Here is a 17,661-nt window from a genome sequence, read left to right as displayed (position 1 = left end):
ACGTTGTGGTTCCTGAACTGGAACTAAAACTGTAATTCTAAAGGTTATGGTTCTAGAACTGGAGCTAGAACTGTAATTCTAAAGGTTATGGTTCCAGAACTGGAAATAGAACTGTAATTTTAAAGATCATGGTTCCAAAACTGGAACTAGAACTGTAATAACTAGGTGATACTGGAACAACACTAAGCCATACATCAAAATTGTATGGTAGTTGCTATAAGGGCAGATACTGACTATGCCCATACAGGGGCATACAGGGGAATTTAAGAGGGGTACATACCCAATTATTTTTGTAAGTGGTTAGCTACATGATGTCTAAAAATAGTGTAATCTTCTAGTTTGATGTGCATAGCTTATAATTTCAGAACTTGCAATTATTTTCCTAGTACAAATTATTAGTTTGTCCTGCCCACTCACTTGATTGAATTTTGTTTTGTTTGATAAAAATAAAAAGTCATGATTGTTAAGTACTGGCTGAATGCGGAGGAAATCCTGGATCCCAGGCTGTTTCCTGCGTTATCGCAATTTTACATGTTCACAGTATCTCAATCCACACTTTTATAATTAGTGACTGTTCATATATATTCTGAGCTGACAATATAAAACCTAAAGGCAATTATGCAAGTCGGGTCTAACTTTGTTGTGTGTTTTAAACTGTATGTGACACGGTGTGATCCCTTACCTGGACCTCTATTATACCTCCATTGTCCAGATAGCCCAAAGTAGTCATGTGGCTTGTAGTCATATGAAGTTGAGTTAAATGAAAGTGCAAGGAAGGAACCTAAAGGTCGCTGTTTACCTGTTTGGTGTTACTAATAATAGTTACCACTTGATTGCTGAACATTTTTACAGCCCATGAGAGTGACCAACACATTTAGTCAAAGTTGGTGCTGATATTAGCCTTAATGAGGACTTTAATGAGCTGTAAAATTATTACATAACTTGCAAGTATGTAACATTAGTTACAAAGGATCTAAAAACCATAAATATACAATTAGAGACATAATCGTCATAGTTGCCATGGGTAACCAAGTATACAATCCTTTAGGGTAATCATATGCAAAAAAAGAAAAAAACAGAATTAAGTGTAGACCTGTAGAAAATTTATTGTTTAGGAATGTGATTCTTAAAAGGTTACCCAATTCCATTACCTTCCTTTACCAAGGGAAATATTATTATTATCCTATACCCTGAGAATTGAGAGAAGTTCATGGCATGATATCCCTCAAACATTATGATTGACTTTTACAATCAGCTAGCTACAATATAATGTGCTGAACATAAACATGGACAAATTAATTTTCATAATTTTATAGTTCTTTTGCACTTCTCTACAGTAGGACTGATCCCAACTAGAAGCTGCTAACAAAGCTACTATAGTTTGCAGCTTGCCCAATATCTGTATTTGTAGCTACATGACTGTATACGAAACCAATAATTAGCATGTTATAGTTTCCATGGTAACAGATACACCTAGGTTTCATTATGATCCTCTGCTACTTAATTCCCTGTCATGGACAATTATAGGCCAACAAGTAACACTCAATTAAGTGCGTGGGAGGGGCAAACCAATAACAAGGAAAATTATTGTAATTTTTGAGCAAATTATCAAACAAGTATCACCTAGCTCTTTATAAATAAGATTAGATGTATGGTGATCATACCAGACAACATCACAACCTCGGTGATCATACCAGACAACATTGCAACCTCAGTGATCATACCAGATAACATTGCAACCTCGGTGATCATACCAGACAACATCCCGACCTCGGTGATCATATTAGACAACATCACGGCCTCCATAATCATATATACTAGACAACATCAGGACTTCAGTGATGATAGTATAATGTTGTCTAGTATGATTACTGAGGTTGTGATGTCACTGATCACCAATGTACACTAGTATAGCCGCAGGTGTAGATGACCTCACTTGTTTCATTGCTTTTTATTTCTATGATCCCTTGCTACTATATATTATATAGTTTCTAATTTTTTCTTATACTTGTAAAAAATTTGTTTAGAAGCATTAAAATTTCATATCGAACTGAAGATACTTTGGGCTTGGTTATCGGTATAACTATACCTTGGTTACCGGTATAGCTATACCTTGGTTACCGGTATAACTATACCTAACCAAACTGCCTATAGGAACCGTGAAGATATTTTGAGGATGGTTTCTGATCATTAACATTTTTGTGACTGAGAAAGTGCATGGTCCCCAATATGATAAAGCATCCAGAAGTACAACAAATGATCATGAAATACTGTAATACAGTATATTACCAGCTAAAAGAATATTGAAGCATCACTTAATGTGGTCTATTTAATTGACACTTTAAAATAGCATAATTTTGGGAATAATGAAATTTCTTGCAAACATAATAATAGCACTGCTCAGGGGGCACTGCTCAGGGGGCACTGCTCAGGGGGCAGATCTAGATAATAGCACTGCTCAGGGGGCAGATCTAGGATTTCAGATGGAAGGGGGGTGCAAGGGCATTTATAATAGTTAGATAAGAAAACTGACAACTGGTTGATACAACTAGCTGTACAGCCTGAGAAACACTCAGGATGTGGGACATGCTCTATAGGGGATATGGGGTATGCCCCCAGAGTAACAGAATCAGCTTTCTGACTGTTCTGAGAAATTTGGCAATAACTTTGACTGAAAAACAATATAATTATCACTTTGACACTTTGTAACATCATTACTCCCTAGCAGTTGTGATACTATAGCTGTCATATAAGGAGCTTTACAGTCCATATTTTACATAATAAAGAACAGGAAGGGAAGAGAAATGGGTGTCAGCTATACAGATGATCAGTATTCTAAACACAGTTGTCATTGTATTATACACTGTAGCCATGTTACATTTACAGTTTCATGGCTCAAACTTTATTGTAAATGTTCCACACAGTTAAAATGAAGAGAGGGCTTGTGAGGTAAATGTCAATGGAGGCAGGTATTTGGAAATCCCCAGTAAATGTACAGCAATTCCATATTTCTGTACATTTCTGGTGTACATGAAATTTGCATATTTCCTTGAAATTTTCAAAATGCAAATTTCCTGTCTAGGAAATGTCAGTAGCTCAATGTCATGTGTCATCACATTTCCTAAGCACAAGCTATAGATGGGGGACAGTATTGTGCCAATGTGCAATATCCACCATTTCAGGATACATCACATTATGGACATTTCCTAAAGCAGACAGCATCAGCACATTACAGCTAGCTAGCTTACCTACTATAACAGAGTTTGCAAAATGTATAAGAAACCTAATTACCGATTCATTGTGGGTTTGGGTCTCCTGTAAATATAGCTACTGGCTTCTTGCACCTGTGTAGAGGTGCTCATTGTTTTTACCACTTCAGCCATACCTAAACATTGCTGGCAAATCACGTGACCAGTTGTCTGAGGTGTGAACTAATATGTGACTGGGCCTGCGAAAATAGGGCATGATGGCACATGGTTTTTTCCTACTTTTTCAAACTTTCATCACTGCTAATGTTTTGTACCATTATGCTATGGCACTGCAATTTTCAGCTCTTAGTAAGGCTTTATGATGCAAGTTACAGAATACAGATGTTCTGTTCTGGTACTGAGATATGACCTATTAGGTGACGGGGTGTAGTTTGTGCCCACATGCCTTGTTATTGCAGGCCCGGTCACATATGATAATTTTATTATAGGGGATCAGAACAGTATAGATTATTGCAGCCACTAAGCTGTTGAGTAACACTAATTGGCTAGTAATGGACCTGCTAATGTGTTATGAATATCACTACATGCTGCTAACGGACTGTAATAGTAATGCGTTACATAATAACACGTTACTTTCGTTACTAATATAATGAACAATGGGTTCCTTGAAAGTATATATGAATACTAACGCGTTATATTACTTGAAATCACAAAATGTAATAACTATTATGTAACGCATCACTTTATTAACGCGTTATTCCCAACACTGGGTATGACAGCAGTTCAGTGGAGTGACAATGATGGACTAAAATGTGCTTAGGTACTAGTGCATGAGTGAATTACTTAGATTTTGACACTTGGAAGTCAAGTTACTCTCTGTTTTTTGGTTTTTATGGTACCTTCACAGTTACTTTACAATAACAAATGATGTGAGGACCTGATCTTACTAACACAACTTCTCATTGTCAAGTATGTGGCAGTGGAAGATAACAATGTGACTCAAACATAAATTATAATCGATGATAGTTGATAAGTCCAGCTAACAACATGTTATGCTATATATCTACACATCACATTTAACATGTCGTGTGTTCCTATAGCTAATTGTCACACTTCCACATTTAAATTTGACATTTACATGATATTTCGCTTAGTCAATGACAAATGGTATGCCGTTAGCTGTTCTATACTATTCAGAAATTTTACATTTCCTTAGTCCAGAATGAACAGTACAGAAAAGCCAATGGCATACCATATGTCCTTAACTAAGGTAAATGTCAAATTTCTGAATGGTACAAAAAACGCTCACTGCATTTCATGTGTCCTTAACTAAGGAAATCTCATGTACAAGTCAAATTTTTGAATAGTATATAGGAATCTCACTACGTGTCATGTTTCCTTCACTTAGGAAATCTCATGTAAATGTCAAATTTCTGAATACCAGGAAATCTAACAACATGTCAAATGTTTGGCAGAGGAAATGTCCAGACACATGAAATTTCCAATGTTTAGTTAGGAATTTACTATATATAAAACTGATTACTCCAGGTTTGATATAGTAAATTCAACATTGACATTTCCTGTACATTTCTATGCCAATTGTTGGTCCCTATATGTCACTTTTTTTTCCCTGTGATTGTGTGGAGTACTTGTACACTCAAAGGTCTGGGGCATGCTCCAGTTAGGGGGGTCTGGAGCATGAACCCCCAGGAAATTTTGGCTATCACAAGATTGAATCTGGAAGCTATTTTTAAGCACTGAAAGATTGTGAAAAGGTTGAGATCTGGTACAAGATGTAGTTAAATCTGGTACAAGATGTAGTTAAATCTGGTACAAGATGTAGTTAAATCAGTTGGAAACAGTTTTAATTAAAAAAACAGAACTATGCTATTTTAAGGCAATGTATAGTAATGGATTCTGTCAAACAGAATGAAGAGTAGCTATACACTGTATGATTAGACTGATTTGTATAAGGTCAAATGGTGGAGTAAAAAGAAATACACAGGATTAGATTTTGTGGTCATTTTAGCCATATTTTACCAACCCAGTCAGATGCCTTTAACTTTTTGCGAAGATTTTTTCGTTATACAAAGGCACACATTAATTTTTTGCTAGCTGACATTAAAGAACTTCATTCTTATAGAGACTTTCAAAACTATGTGAAAAGTCATTTCTTGTCACTGATCTATTTAATTTAGTGTTGTGTCTAGTAACTGTTTTGTCGTGGCTACTTGCTGACTCAGACTGTGTGGTGCAGACCAGTGCAGTCAACCCATCTTGGTGTTGCGAACCATGATGGTGAATATCAGCATGAGAGAGTATGCAGGAATGTAAAGGTACTTATGATCTTCACCATTGTAGAGACTGTTTGTTTGCTGCATCGTGGAATGTTTGTTCATTGGTAGAGTGTGTTGGTGATGCTAGGATATGTGGTATAAGTAAAACATCTATACAACTCCCTGATTTTCCAGTTGACTGTAAATTAAGCTTGTTGGTGGGGGAATTACAGAGATATAGTGTTACAATAGCTGGAATACAAGAGACTATGTAGCATGGATCGGATGTGTGGCCACTGGCCAGCTGACCATGGTTAGGTATTCTGGCAGACCATCGCCATCTTCTTAAAAGGTTACCAAATGTGTAGGAATTGTACTGAGTCCAGCTGGAGGTGGCTTGGCATGCTGATGGAGATGCTTGGTGTGCTGTGTCATCAAAATTGTTACTGCTTGGCTGAAGCTAGCTTCTGTTGGGTTGAGACAAGCAGGAGGTGGTAGATGTTCTTGTGATTTATTCCTTACTGTAATAAGTGTTTATGCTCCTACCTTTAGAGCACCTCGACATATTAAGGAGACTTTTTGGAATGATTTACATGGGTGTTTAGCTGGCCTGCAGTGCCTGATTGTGATAAATTATTAATGTTGGGTAACTAGGGTAGGTTATCGTAGGGGTGATGATGATGTGTGGAGTGGTGTGCTGGGTTATCATGGACTGGATGTAAAAATCAGGCTGGAGAAGAGTTCTTAAGCTTTTGTGAAATAAATCAGTTATCCATCATGAACACATGGTTTCAGAAGAAGAAGAAACAACATTATGGTAGTTGGATACACCCTGGTACAAGACATTATAGTAGGACTGTTGTACGATCAAGTGATTGTCGATTATGTGTGGATACCTGGCAAGTGATAAGAGGAGCATCTTGTTGGTCAGTCACTATCTGGTTAGGCCCAAACTGCATTTTAACTTTCAAAGATTGCTTTTAAACATACCAGCAGGTAAAAGTCTCTAGCTGTACATCATCTAGCTTGCATGTGAGAGTATTAGAGAGAAGTATCAAGAAGTGTTGGCTGAGAATTTAACATAGTGAATGATGGTGAAGTGTCTAGTGAGAGTTGTTGGTCTGTGATGAAAACCTGCTGCTGAGGAAGTTGTTGGATATGGATCTAGAGTGCAACCTGATTGGTTTAAAGAGTGTTCTGAAGTGTTGATGTAGGCTATAAAATGATATTCCATCCTTGAGGCGAGAGTTTTGTGAGTGTCAATGTACTGTTAAGGCTGCTGTGGATAAGGTTGGGTTTTTAAGGTGGCAAGTGAAGGAGACAGAGCAATGAAAAATTCAGTGGAATTGAGAAGTCACAGTTTTGTTTACCATGGCCACAAGCCTATAGCAGATGAGAATGGTAATAATAGTCATAATGATGTATGTGCTAGATGGTGATACCATTTCCTTAATGTTTTGGTTATTTAGTAATTTCAAAGAGGAAGTTCTGAACTCTATGATACGGTTACCAATGAGAGACCATGTTGATGATGTCCCCTAAAGGAGGTACAGTAATCTGAAGTCACAAAGCTGCAGGAGAGTCTGCTAGAATTGTTGATGTGTGGTGGCTCAGTGATTGTTGAGAAGTTGGTTGAGTTGTTTGACTTAGTATGGAGGGATGGATGTGTTAAGGGATTGGTGTTACTGGTGTAATGCCGATACCTAAAAAGGTAATCTCAAACTGTGTGATAATTGAAGGGGGTTCAACCTACTTGATGTTGTGGGGAAGGTGTTGGGTAGAATAGTTCAAGATAGATTGAAGTTGATTACACTACCTGACTCCCAGTGTGGTTTACAGCTGGAAGGGGATGTACTGATATGGTATATTATATTTATAGCTAGAGTGTTAGTTGAGAAGGCTAGGGAACACCATTCAGACCTATTTGTGTTGTATGTGGACTTAAGGCTAGATCTGCTTTGTGGCGTGTGCTAGAGAAGTCAGGGGTTCCTCTAACAATGGTTCAATCTTTTCATGAGGATGTCGGCTAAAGTGATTGTTGGTCAAGAGTTATTGGGGCTATGTCAACATATTGGCCCCTGTCTTGTTTAGTTTGTATTTTGGTGCAGTAGTAGATGACTGGAGAATCAAGTACTCTGAAGGTGGGATAAACATGGCTGTAAGTTCAGGCCTTAATTTAATTTTTACGGTGCCTAGGACGAATGTCCTTACATGTTCACAAATGTACAGACATAGCATCAAATTGTACAGACATGAGCTAGAGGAGCACTTTATATGCACTGCTGGAATTGGAATAGGGAGTTTCCATTGAAAGTTTTGAGGTTAAATACAACCACATAGCTGCAACATATCACCAGGCTGTGGTCATTACGGGCAATTGGAAACAGTGGAAATGGAAACCGGAAATGGTCAAATGGGCATATAAATGCACCCTAGAGTAAAACCCTTGTTTAGTGGCCACCTCTTAAAGACCACCTTCTTATAAAGACCACTTAGATCTCAAAGATGGCTAAGGCATACTGACCACTTCATGGTCACCTTTTAGAAAGATCACCTCTTTACAAAAACCACCTCTTCACATTGCAATAATAGCTAGGTTCCAAACATCCTATGTATATCATGACTGCTTTATCTATACAACTAAAAAGACTAGGCTCTTAAGGTCATCATCTCCTATGAGACCTCATTTTTCGTTGATACAGTACGTTGTAGTGTACTAGCTACATTTCACTTGCATGGAATATATTTTTTGTATGGTACCATATCTATGCTGGTACAAACTAAGCAATGATGGTATATGATTTGAGTGAAGTGTGGACAAAGAGATGACATTGATATGTGTCATGAAATATATGTTTGAAGCTTACCAAATATTACCATGTAAAAAAGAGGTGGTCTTTATCAAAGACTTAAGGTGTGGTCCTTAGCTATCTTTGAGATTAAATTACAATGTGGTCTTTGTACAGAGGTGGTCTTTATAAGAAGGTGGTCGTTAAGAGGTGGCCACTAAACAAAGGTTTTACCCTAGGGTACATTTATATGACCATTTGACCATTTCCGTTTTTCATTTCCACTGTTTCCAATTGTCCGGTCATTACAGCTGCTGGTGATAGCAGTACACAAAGGGTAGGTGGGCAACCAAAGGTTCAAAACACACACTTTGAATACTGCTGTGGATGAATTTTTCATCGTCAAGGTGATTTCATGCGGCATTTAAAGTTTTACAAGGAGCATACTCTGTGTCCAAAGATTCTTATATTAAGGACAAACTATCATCAACTGATGGACTAACAAGGTTAACAAGGTGTGTGTGTGTGTAAAAGTGAGGCAGCATAGCCAAGTGGCTAGAGCATCGGCCTGGTAATCAAAAGGTTCCCGGTTTGATGCTCAGTTACGCCCAATTGGTGTTGTCGTTGTTTCCTTGAGCAAAAAACTTTACGCTGTTTAAATGGGAACTGGGGGAGCGCTGTAACATTAATGGGTACCTGGGGAAGCAAATTCCAACAGTCCATGTGTCACACAGCAGGTGAAGGTCCAGGTGGGACCTCAGGTGCCCATACCTTCACCTGTGAGATACGGCAGAGCCCCCTGTGGCCTGCCCCAGGATCTGCGTTGACTCTTAGTACCTGAGTAGCGTATAGGTATCCCAGTGCAGGTTCACTGGGTAGATGGTGTAATGTCTTGCTTTGTGTCTACGGTTATGGCATGTATGCAATTATAATAAACATTTTGTTGCTGTTGTTGTCCTTTTTTCTTGTATCACTTCAAAAAGGAGGAACAGCATTGTGCCAATTGTTGTGAGTACAAATCAATCAAATCATAGTTACATGCAGATAATATAATGCATGCACACATACACAACTTTGATTTCATAGAGCCATTGCAATTGTCTGACTTTTACACTATGACCCCATCACCATAATTATAAGCAATCATGCAGTCATTTACATATGCAACTAGGTTTAATTATGGCCATAACCTCTCCTGGGCACACTAACAGTAAATGCTGCAGTATGGTTTGAGCTTTAGTTGAATTTCAAGTGCAAACTCCTGAAGTTGCATATTTTGATGCTAATAATGCAAACCGTGTTCACTGAATATATGTTGAAACTGTTTCAAGGAGTTTTTAATTTATTTTCACCAGGGAAAGGCAATTCCCTAATTTAGAATCATCTGCGGTTACGTGGTAGAGCATTTCCTTTGGAATTTACAGGGAGGATGTAGTTATCATTGCTTACGCTGGTAGAAGGGGTAGCTATATCCAGTGGTCACATTTGTGCTTCAACTATGATCAAGAGTAAATATTATTTACTCTTGCTATATTATATAGAAATTTAGCATGGATAATTAAGGGTGCAGCTCTGCATGCACTGTTGCCATTAACTTCATAGATGAGAGGAAACATTTCAACCTAAGCATAAAATTTTGTAGCTATACAGCCACTGTTTATGAAGTTGTAGATTTTCAAGAATTCATATAAAGGTAGCTAGCTATAAATATTTAACTGGTATGGCAAGATGATTGACGCAATGGTGAGATCAGTACACAGGTCAAGAAGAGGGTTTAATTTCAGCTTACACACTGTCATATAGGTATGGACCATACCTATTTCAGCTTACACACTGTTGGACCATTTTGCTTTTTAGCAGCCTCAGGTATAACCATTTTGTTAATTCTTAATAGAGATTAGTCATTCCCTTTAATTTCCATCTTTTCATTGCCCACACACACCACATGTGTAAGATGCAATTGCACCTTCTGTACTGCAGCTTCTAGTAGCTTCATGTAAAATTTTGGAGAAGGGTTCTTCAACACCTCCCTATAAACCTACCCTTGCTGTTCAAGTTTATGAACATAATAGCCTCACGATCTGTATAATACCACTTTAATTCATTGACTAAAATAACCAACCAATGCAATATATGGGTCACAGTTTAAATAGTGATGAAGATTTTGTTGGTTTGCGCTTTTTGCTTGTTGTTGTCTTTTTTGACTTGATGGAAGTAGCCACTTCCACTTGTAAATGTTCAAAGAATGACTTTGAACTTTTTAATTTGTTCTCTACTTTATCGGCTTTGTTAGAAAAGTCAGTATTATTGGCAGCTGCTTGTAAGTTGTTTAAAGTGGTCATTTTACTGAATTTGTTCCCAAGTCCAACATTTAATCTTGATACTAACTTCTGTCTGCTGGCTTTTGATTTAATTATCATCTTTGTATGTTTCTTTTTCTTTCGCCTTTCTCGAAGTTTATCAGTTTTTGTTTTTTCAGTTTGTCCAACATCTTGTGATTTGTTTTTGACTTGAATTTCTTCAGGAGCTAACAAGTTAGTAGTGTCACTCTGAAATGATGGCGTAATTTCTTCAATTGCCAGTGATGGAACATTGACCACTACTTGAATATCTGGCTTTGGCTATAGGAATAAATGTAAACAACAATTAATCTGAACACAGTAAATTACTGGCTTAGGAGTGAAGTGGAAGTTAGATAGTGCATCCAACTTGTGGAACAGCTTGTACATCAACTCTTTAATTTCCACATGTCTACCATCTTCCTTATCCTCAGGCTATGCGCATAAAACATGCATAGTCAGCACATGACTTTATATGCATGTACCTGTGTCTGCTTCAGAAATTCTTGTTCATAAACTTCAGCTAGACTCTGTGAGCTCTTTTCCTGATCCAGTGGTTTAGCACGAGTATAATCAAAAGGTTTTTCAACAGGTTTTACTTTTCTTTCAACATCGTCCCAAGCCTACAGTAAACATAGGAACTTAATTTGTCCAGCAGATGTGCTATACTGTAAATAGGGCTGAGTGATTATGAAATTTTGCTACCTTCACGATTGTAGAATGCAACATATCATGATTATGAAACAATCACGATGTTATATCTTTACATGCATCAAACTATTGTATATGCACAACTTCGTATAAATTACAAAACAAGGTGAAACTGTGTACAACTGATCAGACCAGTTATAGTTCAATACAAACAGTATACTGAATAATAGTGTCCTTAGAAATTCAACGGTTTGTAACAGGTAAGCTTTTTCAGTAGTAAGATTTATTCACACAATGAGCTGTTTCAGAAGGCTTGTTTTCCAGATCAAGCTCTTCTACAATAGTATGTACACCATTTTGAATTTATTTACATGTGATGTCACAACATCACGATGTTCATACAATACATATCAACATCACAATGTTCAGACACAATCACGATTAATCCCATAATCGATATAATCTCCCAGCCCTAACTAATGGGAAAAGTCAACTTCTCTGGGTCAAAGGAAACAAGAAGAGACAGCTATCAAGGATTACCTCATCAAGAATTCGTTGTTTGATAATTTCTTCCAAGTTCCTAGTGGTCTCTTCAGTGATGGTGGGTGTGGTCTTGGTCATGTGATCAAATGTGAACACTTCTTCTAGTAAGCTGTTGACTGGTCTGTGTTGAGAGGTAATCTCTCCAGTAAGCTGCCATGGTTTGTCAGCTACACTATCATCTTCCAAATGTTTAATGAGATTCTTTATCTACACAGATGGTACCAATTGCATATGACAATATGTACAAGTACCCATATTCAGTAGAAACATACAACACTACATTGATAGCTTTTCTGGACTTTACTGCTTTCATACCATAGTATGTACAATACATACCACTCCTTTGTGTCCAATTTCTTTTATGTTAATAGTGCAAGGTGTTGATTTGTGGTAGTCAACTGAAGGCTTCATGATGGTGATAATGTGGAATAAGGAATAACAGAACTTGTCTTTTGCATATTTTATAAATGATCATTATTAGGGATAGTAGTAGTGAAACAAGGGAGGTCGCCTACACTTGCAGATATACTAGTGGACATTTAATCTCAGGGGTGGATCCAGGGGGGGTTTCATAGGTTTCTAGAAACTGGTCAAGTATATTCAGGCAATTTTGCAAAGATTAAAGGTTTAGATCAAAATACTCTAATAAAGCAATCAACTACCCTAATAGAACAGTCACATTTGTATCATACAGATTAGGGATCATGAAGAGCTTTACACGTGACATAAATATCAAAACTAGATAGAACACCCATCATAGTATTTAATTACTGAATAATTGGAAGTTTTTTGGAAGTTACCCTAAGGACCCTTTCTATTTTCTATCACTCAAAAGCAATAGCCATCTTAGGTGGCTTTGTACAGCATAGCACTTTCAGACAAGAAAGATAACTAGGTGACCTTCCTTGTTTTACTTAATCGAACTTAACCTTTTAAAGCCACCCAAAACAGTTCTGTTTGTGCTTAAAAACCCAAGTTCATTAAATAAATTACACAGCTAGAGTTACTCTCACTACAAACTCACTTGGTATTTTATTAACACATGCTGCATGTGTAAAAAGGATGACCTGCTCTTACTAAGCATGAAAATCTAGGTCTTATTCCTGTATTCGCTGTGATCATGAACTTACAAGGCGTTTTGTTCACGTCTTCGTGCTAGCGTTTTTTTGACAACATCCATCCACCATCATAGTAGATTGCACAACAGTATCATGTGATAAAATAGATCACCAGATGCAGAATTTAATGCTGAATTCGATGGTTTTCACCATTTATCAATCGGAGTACCAGAGAGAGACTTGTATAACATTTTCGAAAGGTGTGCATCCTACCCTGTTATAGTTTTGTAACTTACGATACTTTTGGTATTGTTTCAGGAACGGAGATTATCACTTGGCTTGTATGTTTTGTATAGTTTAACCATAGATCCTTTGCACCCCCGGGGATAGGAATCTCCGCATACTTGCCATACTTACGTGCTGGACTATCCGCACCGTTAATTAATTGGTGTTGACTGGGAGGAGAAAAGTCCGATCCATTGTTCTGTAGTGAATTTCGTGTCGTTTGATACCGTAATCTTGTTCTTTACTTCGAATAAGGCGGAAAGGTGATTGTGGATGCAAAAACAGTGACAATACTTGCTGACAGACCCAAGTGATTAAAACTTTGGCTAGCTGTAACTCTGGAATTGTTCACTCTATGAGCGTCAAATTCAGTCCGTAAGTATAACTTGGGATAAGGAATCGAACCAGCGAAGTCATTAGTCCATGTCTTCGTGTCCAAATCTTGCTGCTTGAATGGTGGCGACAAAAATTTTGGCTAGTTCTACCCGCCTGAAACAGCGTCTTCTTAACTTACAATTCGTTTTGTCTACTTATCCATCCTTTGTTAATCAAACTGAAGTAAACTCATTGCCCGTACTGTCCACTAAACAGAGAATTAATACGCTAAAGTCGAGTTACTGATGCAGATCTCTTTGTAGAAAGGTGTCGATGGAGGTGCAGATGGAAGTGTTAACCCTTTATTACTGAATGGCTAATATATTACCAAAAAATGCGTGCCACGGGTACCCTTTGTAAATGGACCCATAATTCTTTCGTCCTAAGGGCTATGAAGTTGAAATAACCACCAATTTGCTGAGTAGGCCCAGGCGTTTCTAATAAAGTTTAACGCGAAGCGATAAGAACAAGTATGGGGAACTATCAATACTTATAAACACACAAACACGCATCAAAAACAATTGTACCTGTTTAAATTTCGCTCTGAGCATCATGGTGTGTTCTACTAAGAATAAAACTACTCCTCACGTGATAAGGATTCTAAAAATATACAGTATGATGTAACCGGGGGTTATAACAAGATGGCAGCATCCATCTTTCGCTGCTATGGTGAAGAATAACAATGTGCCTTTCTTCACTTCAAAGTGCGTGAGTTATGTGATTTGTTGTAAGGTTTTTAGATGTTTGGGTAAAACGGAAAGATGGCTTTCATATGGTATATAGCGTTCCGTGTTAATTAATGGGTGGGGTCCTCACGTATCGCGCAAAGATCACACAAGCCATAAAATTTCATTTCCTGAGGTTTTTCTGCGGTTTTACGAAATAACTTCGGTAGGAAAGGGTTAAAAACAGAAGATTCCAATCCCGGGGTGTAAAGGATCTATGGTTTAACCCACTATTCATTGACAAATGAACTGCAGGTAGTTGTATGTTAATATTGTTAACAGCTTTCTCACTTCTCACTAGGCATGAAGAACTTGCGAACCAATAAAAACACACTAGTGGGCAAAAGTACATAAATAATTTTGACGCACCGGTGCATTCAGGGGCTTCAAAGGGTTAAATTCCTAGTTACATATCACTTGCATACAATTATCTGCAAATTGATGGTGGACTAAAAGAAGGGGCTATAAACTGTAGCACTTGTGAAATGTCATTCATATGCTACACAACCTGTACACATCACTTTTCTGAACTAGGGATTGTGGTTTTAGTGATCATTTTCTAGACACCTAAGTATATGTGTTATGGAGCTATACCTTATAGATATGTTGCAATCTAGGGCGTGGCACTCTATAAAATCATGTGTGCACGATAAGACGCCATTTTGAGGGCAAAAAATGCATGTGTTCTATGCTAGAAAAAATTTTAAAATGCTATTGCAAAGGAATCGCACTGAAAGTTAGATTATTAATACTACAAAGTGAGTTAGTATAGCTAGTTAACATACTTGTGTCCCAGTGACTTAGACTTGTGCCCAGACCGCTTTTTTTTTGTGTGGGGGCAGAGAAAAAAAGAGGGTCTGGTGGATCTCCAATACTTTTTTGTGCAGCTGGATCTACAACTTTTGGGGATCGTTGATTAGTGGTGATGAATAGCAAAGGCCTGTTAACGAAGCAACAATAGGAAAGACTTGGCAAGGCTGCATTGTCGCTTTGTTAACAGGCCTTTGCTATTCATCACCACTAATCAACGATCCCCAAAAGTTGTAGATCCAGCTGCACAAAAAAGTATTGGAGATCCACCAGACTCTTTTTTTCTCTGCCCCCACACAAAAAGAAAAAAAAGCGGTCTGGGCATGAGACTACCAGTGACTAAGCTGCTTAGGGAAGGTTCTCGTAATAAAATGCTCAATACTTTTGCCCTCACTTTTCCCAGGAAATCTGAAGCTGTAGCAACTTTTTACCGGACCACGCTTTAGGTCGCAACACATTTTCCAGGTCGCAACACATTTTCCGGGGTATACCTTTTGTTGGTGTTTTTGATGTGTAGATTGATGTTGACTAGCTGAATTCTCTTCATCATTACCAAAGTCATGATCAAGGTCACCATGATCAAGGTCATGATCATTGCCACAAAGGTCATCATCATGGTGTTGATTAGCATTATCATGGTCAAAATCATCATTAGGAGGATCAAAGAAATCATCATACATCAGCTGGTCACCCTCATCTTCTGATGACATTTCTCTAAACATATCAAAATCATCAACAGGTGCTGGCAGTTGTCTACTCTCATATTTATGATCTTCCTCTTGAAGAAACTGGTTCATTTTTGATATGCTGAAAAATCTATCACCATCTGTTCCTGTCCTCTTAGAGTATTCGTCACTAGGGCAACTGCTTTCTGATCGCAACTCCATTTCGTTCTGTTCATCATTATCTACTGCTTGTGGTAGCATAGCAGAATACCCTGCGGTCACTTTACCTATTTCTTTACTTCTCTTCTTTGCATATTTCATTGTTGGCTGGTTTAGTAATTGTATTTGTTCCCATACTTGATCGTTGTCAAATCCTTTAGTGTGGAGGGCGCTTAACGGTCCTGCAGGAAATCGTCCTGAATTACAATGACTGAATAATTCCTGATTTAGCTCCAAACAATTGATCTTAAGCTCATTGCTTCCACTAAGGTATTGTTCAGGACAAGATAAGTGGACCTCGAATTGTTGTAATAATCTCTCCATGTAACCATGTGTCCGACTCACGTGATGGCCTGTTCTATCTAACGCGCGGTGCATCAACATGGCGGTAAGTCGCATGATGCAAAATCCGTCCAAATCTTAGTCATGGTTATTGCAATTTGCTTACCTTTCTGAGCAATTTAGTTACAGTTGTATTATTTTATGTTTCGTATAATTAGTAATCGTTTTGTGTTGACAGGACCAACCGAAGAAGAAGCGAACGTTCAGGAAATTCACCTACAGAGGTGTCGACTTAGATCAACTCCTGGACATGCAGAATGACCAGTTGATGGAATTGGTCGGAGCTCGTGCGAGGCGCAGATTTTCCCGCGGTCTAAAGGTACGTTACATACTAATTCACCATGGCAAAATTATTTTAATAACTGCGTGTCATTAGAGGAAACCATTGGCTCTGATCAAGAAATTGAGAAAAGCGAAGAAAGAAGCACCGGAGCACGAAAAGCCTGCTTGTGTGAAGACTCACTTGAGAAACATGATTGTAGTCCCAGAGATGATTGGTAGTGTAGTTGGTATTCATCAAGGAAAAGTGTTTAACCAAGTTGAGATTAAGGTAACTGGTGTATTCTGATAATTCAGCGTGTTACTGCCTTGTGTAGGCTGACATGGTGGGACATTATTTAGGAGAATTTTCTATTACATACAAACCAGTAAAGCATGGTCGACCTGGAATTGGGGCTACTCACTCGTCGAGATTTATCCCACTAAAATAACTGACAGAAATGCATTAATATCTGAAATGAAAATTTTGTCTTCACATTAATGTGATTGGAAGTGTTAGTATGCATAGATAAGGAGTAGGTAAGGTGTTAAATGGGTATAGTACTGGCTAGGGTGCATCTACACAAGATTGCTAGTTACTGACAGGTTTAGTGGTGCAAGTTTTAATATAAATTGAAAGTCATTACTACAGGAAAATTCTAACAATATGTATGCTTCCAGCAATACTAATCAAACAGTCACTGATGTTGTTCACCTGGCACTCGGGATTTTAACTCTAGCATTTTCAAGTTGCAGTTGTATGTAATGTATTAGATGCCTGTGGTGGTGTCATTTGGGATGAAGACTAGGTTATTGGATAGGTGGACTCTGATGTTTAGTGCATGGCATTCGGCCTAGTACTAGCAGCAAATCTCTTCAAGTAGCCATTGGTGAACTTGAGATATGCATCAACATGAGTCCCATTCTCCATCTCTTATTAATGTGAAACATTTGGAAAATTTGTGCTGTTGAAGTTGATGGTACAGAGCTATAGTATGTTCGCGTTGAGCTGGATCCTCAAAAACATTTAATAAATCATGGATGCAATTACACACGATCTTGAAAGTTGGCTCATTTGCAGTACTGCTTGATCCGCTAAAAATATTGCAAAATCTTG

General features: G+C 37.9%; 2 protein-coding genes across 2 annotated transcripts; one reads left to right on the top strand and one right to left on the bottom strand.

Annotated features, from left to right (window-relative positions):
- Positions 1–10,354: 10,354 nt before the first annotated feature.
- On the bottom strand, positions 10,355–16,343 carry LOC136259648 (U3 small nucleolar ribonucleoprotein protein MPP10-like). The gene is made up of 5 exons (XM_066053135.1): positions 15,552–16,343; positions 11,805–12,014; positions 11,099–11,236; positions 10,944–11,048; positions 10,355–10,895 (listed from the first exon to the last, which is right to left on the bottom strand). The coding sequence occupies exons 1-5, from the start codon at positions 16,341–16,343 to the stop codon at positions 10,413–10,415; spliced, it is 1,728 nt and encodes a 575-aa protein (XP_065909207.1). The 3' UTR covers positions 10,355–10,412.
- Positions 16,344–16,536: 193 nt separating this feature from the next.
- LOC136259833 (uncharacterized) lies at positions 16,537–16,996 on the top strand. The gene is made up of 3 exons (XM_066053385.1): positions 16,537–16,605; positions 16,663–16,836; positions 16,883–16,996. Exons 1-3 carry the CDS (start codon positions 16,537–16,539, stop codon positions 16,994–16,996), a joined length of 357 nt encoding a protein of 118 aa, XP_065909457.1.
- Positions 16,997–17,661: the final 665 nt, after the last annotated feature.

Source organism: Dysidea avara, chromosome 7 (genome assembly GCF_963678975.1).
Source record: "Dysidea avara chromosome 7, odDysAvar1.4, whole genome shotgun sequence".
Lineage (NCBI taxonomy): Eukaryota > Metazoa > Porifera > Demospongiae > Dictyoceratida > Dysideidae > Dysidea > Dysidea avara.
This window is presented reverse-complemented; position numbering and strand designations above follow the sequence as displayed.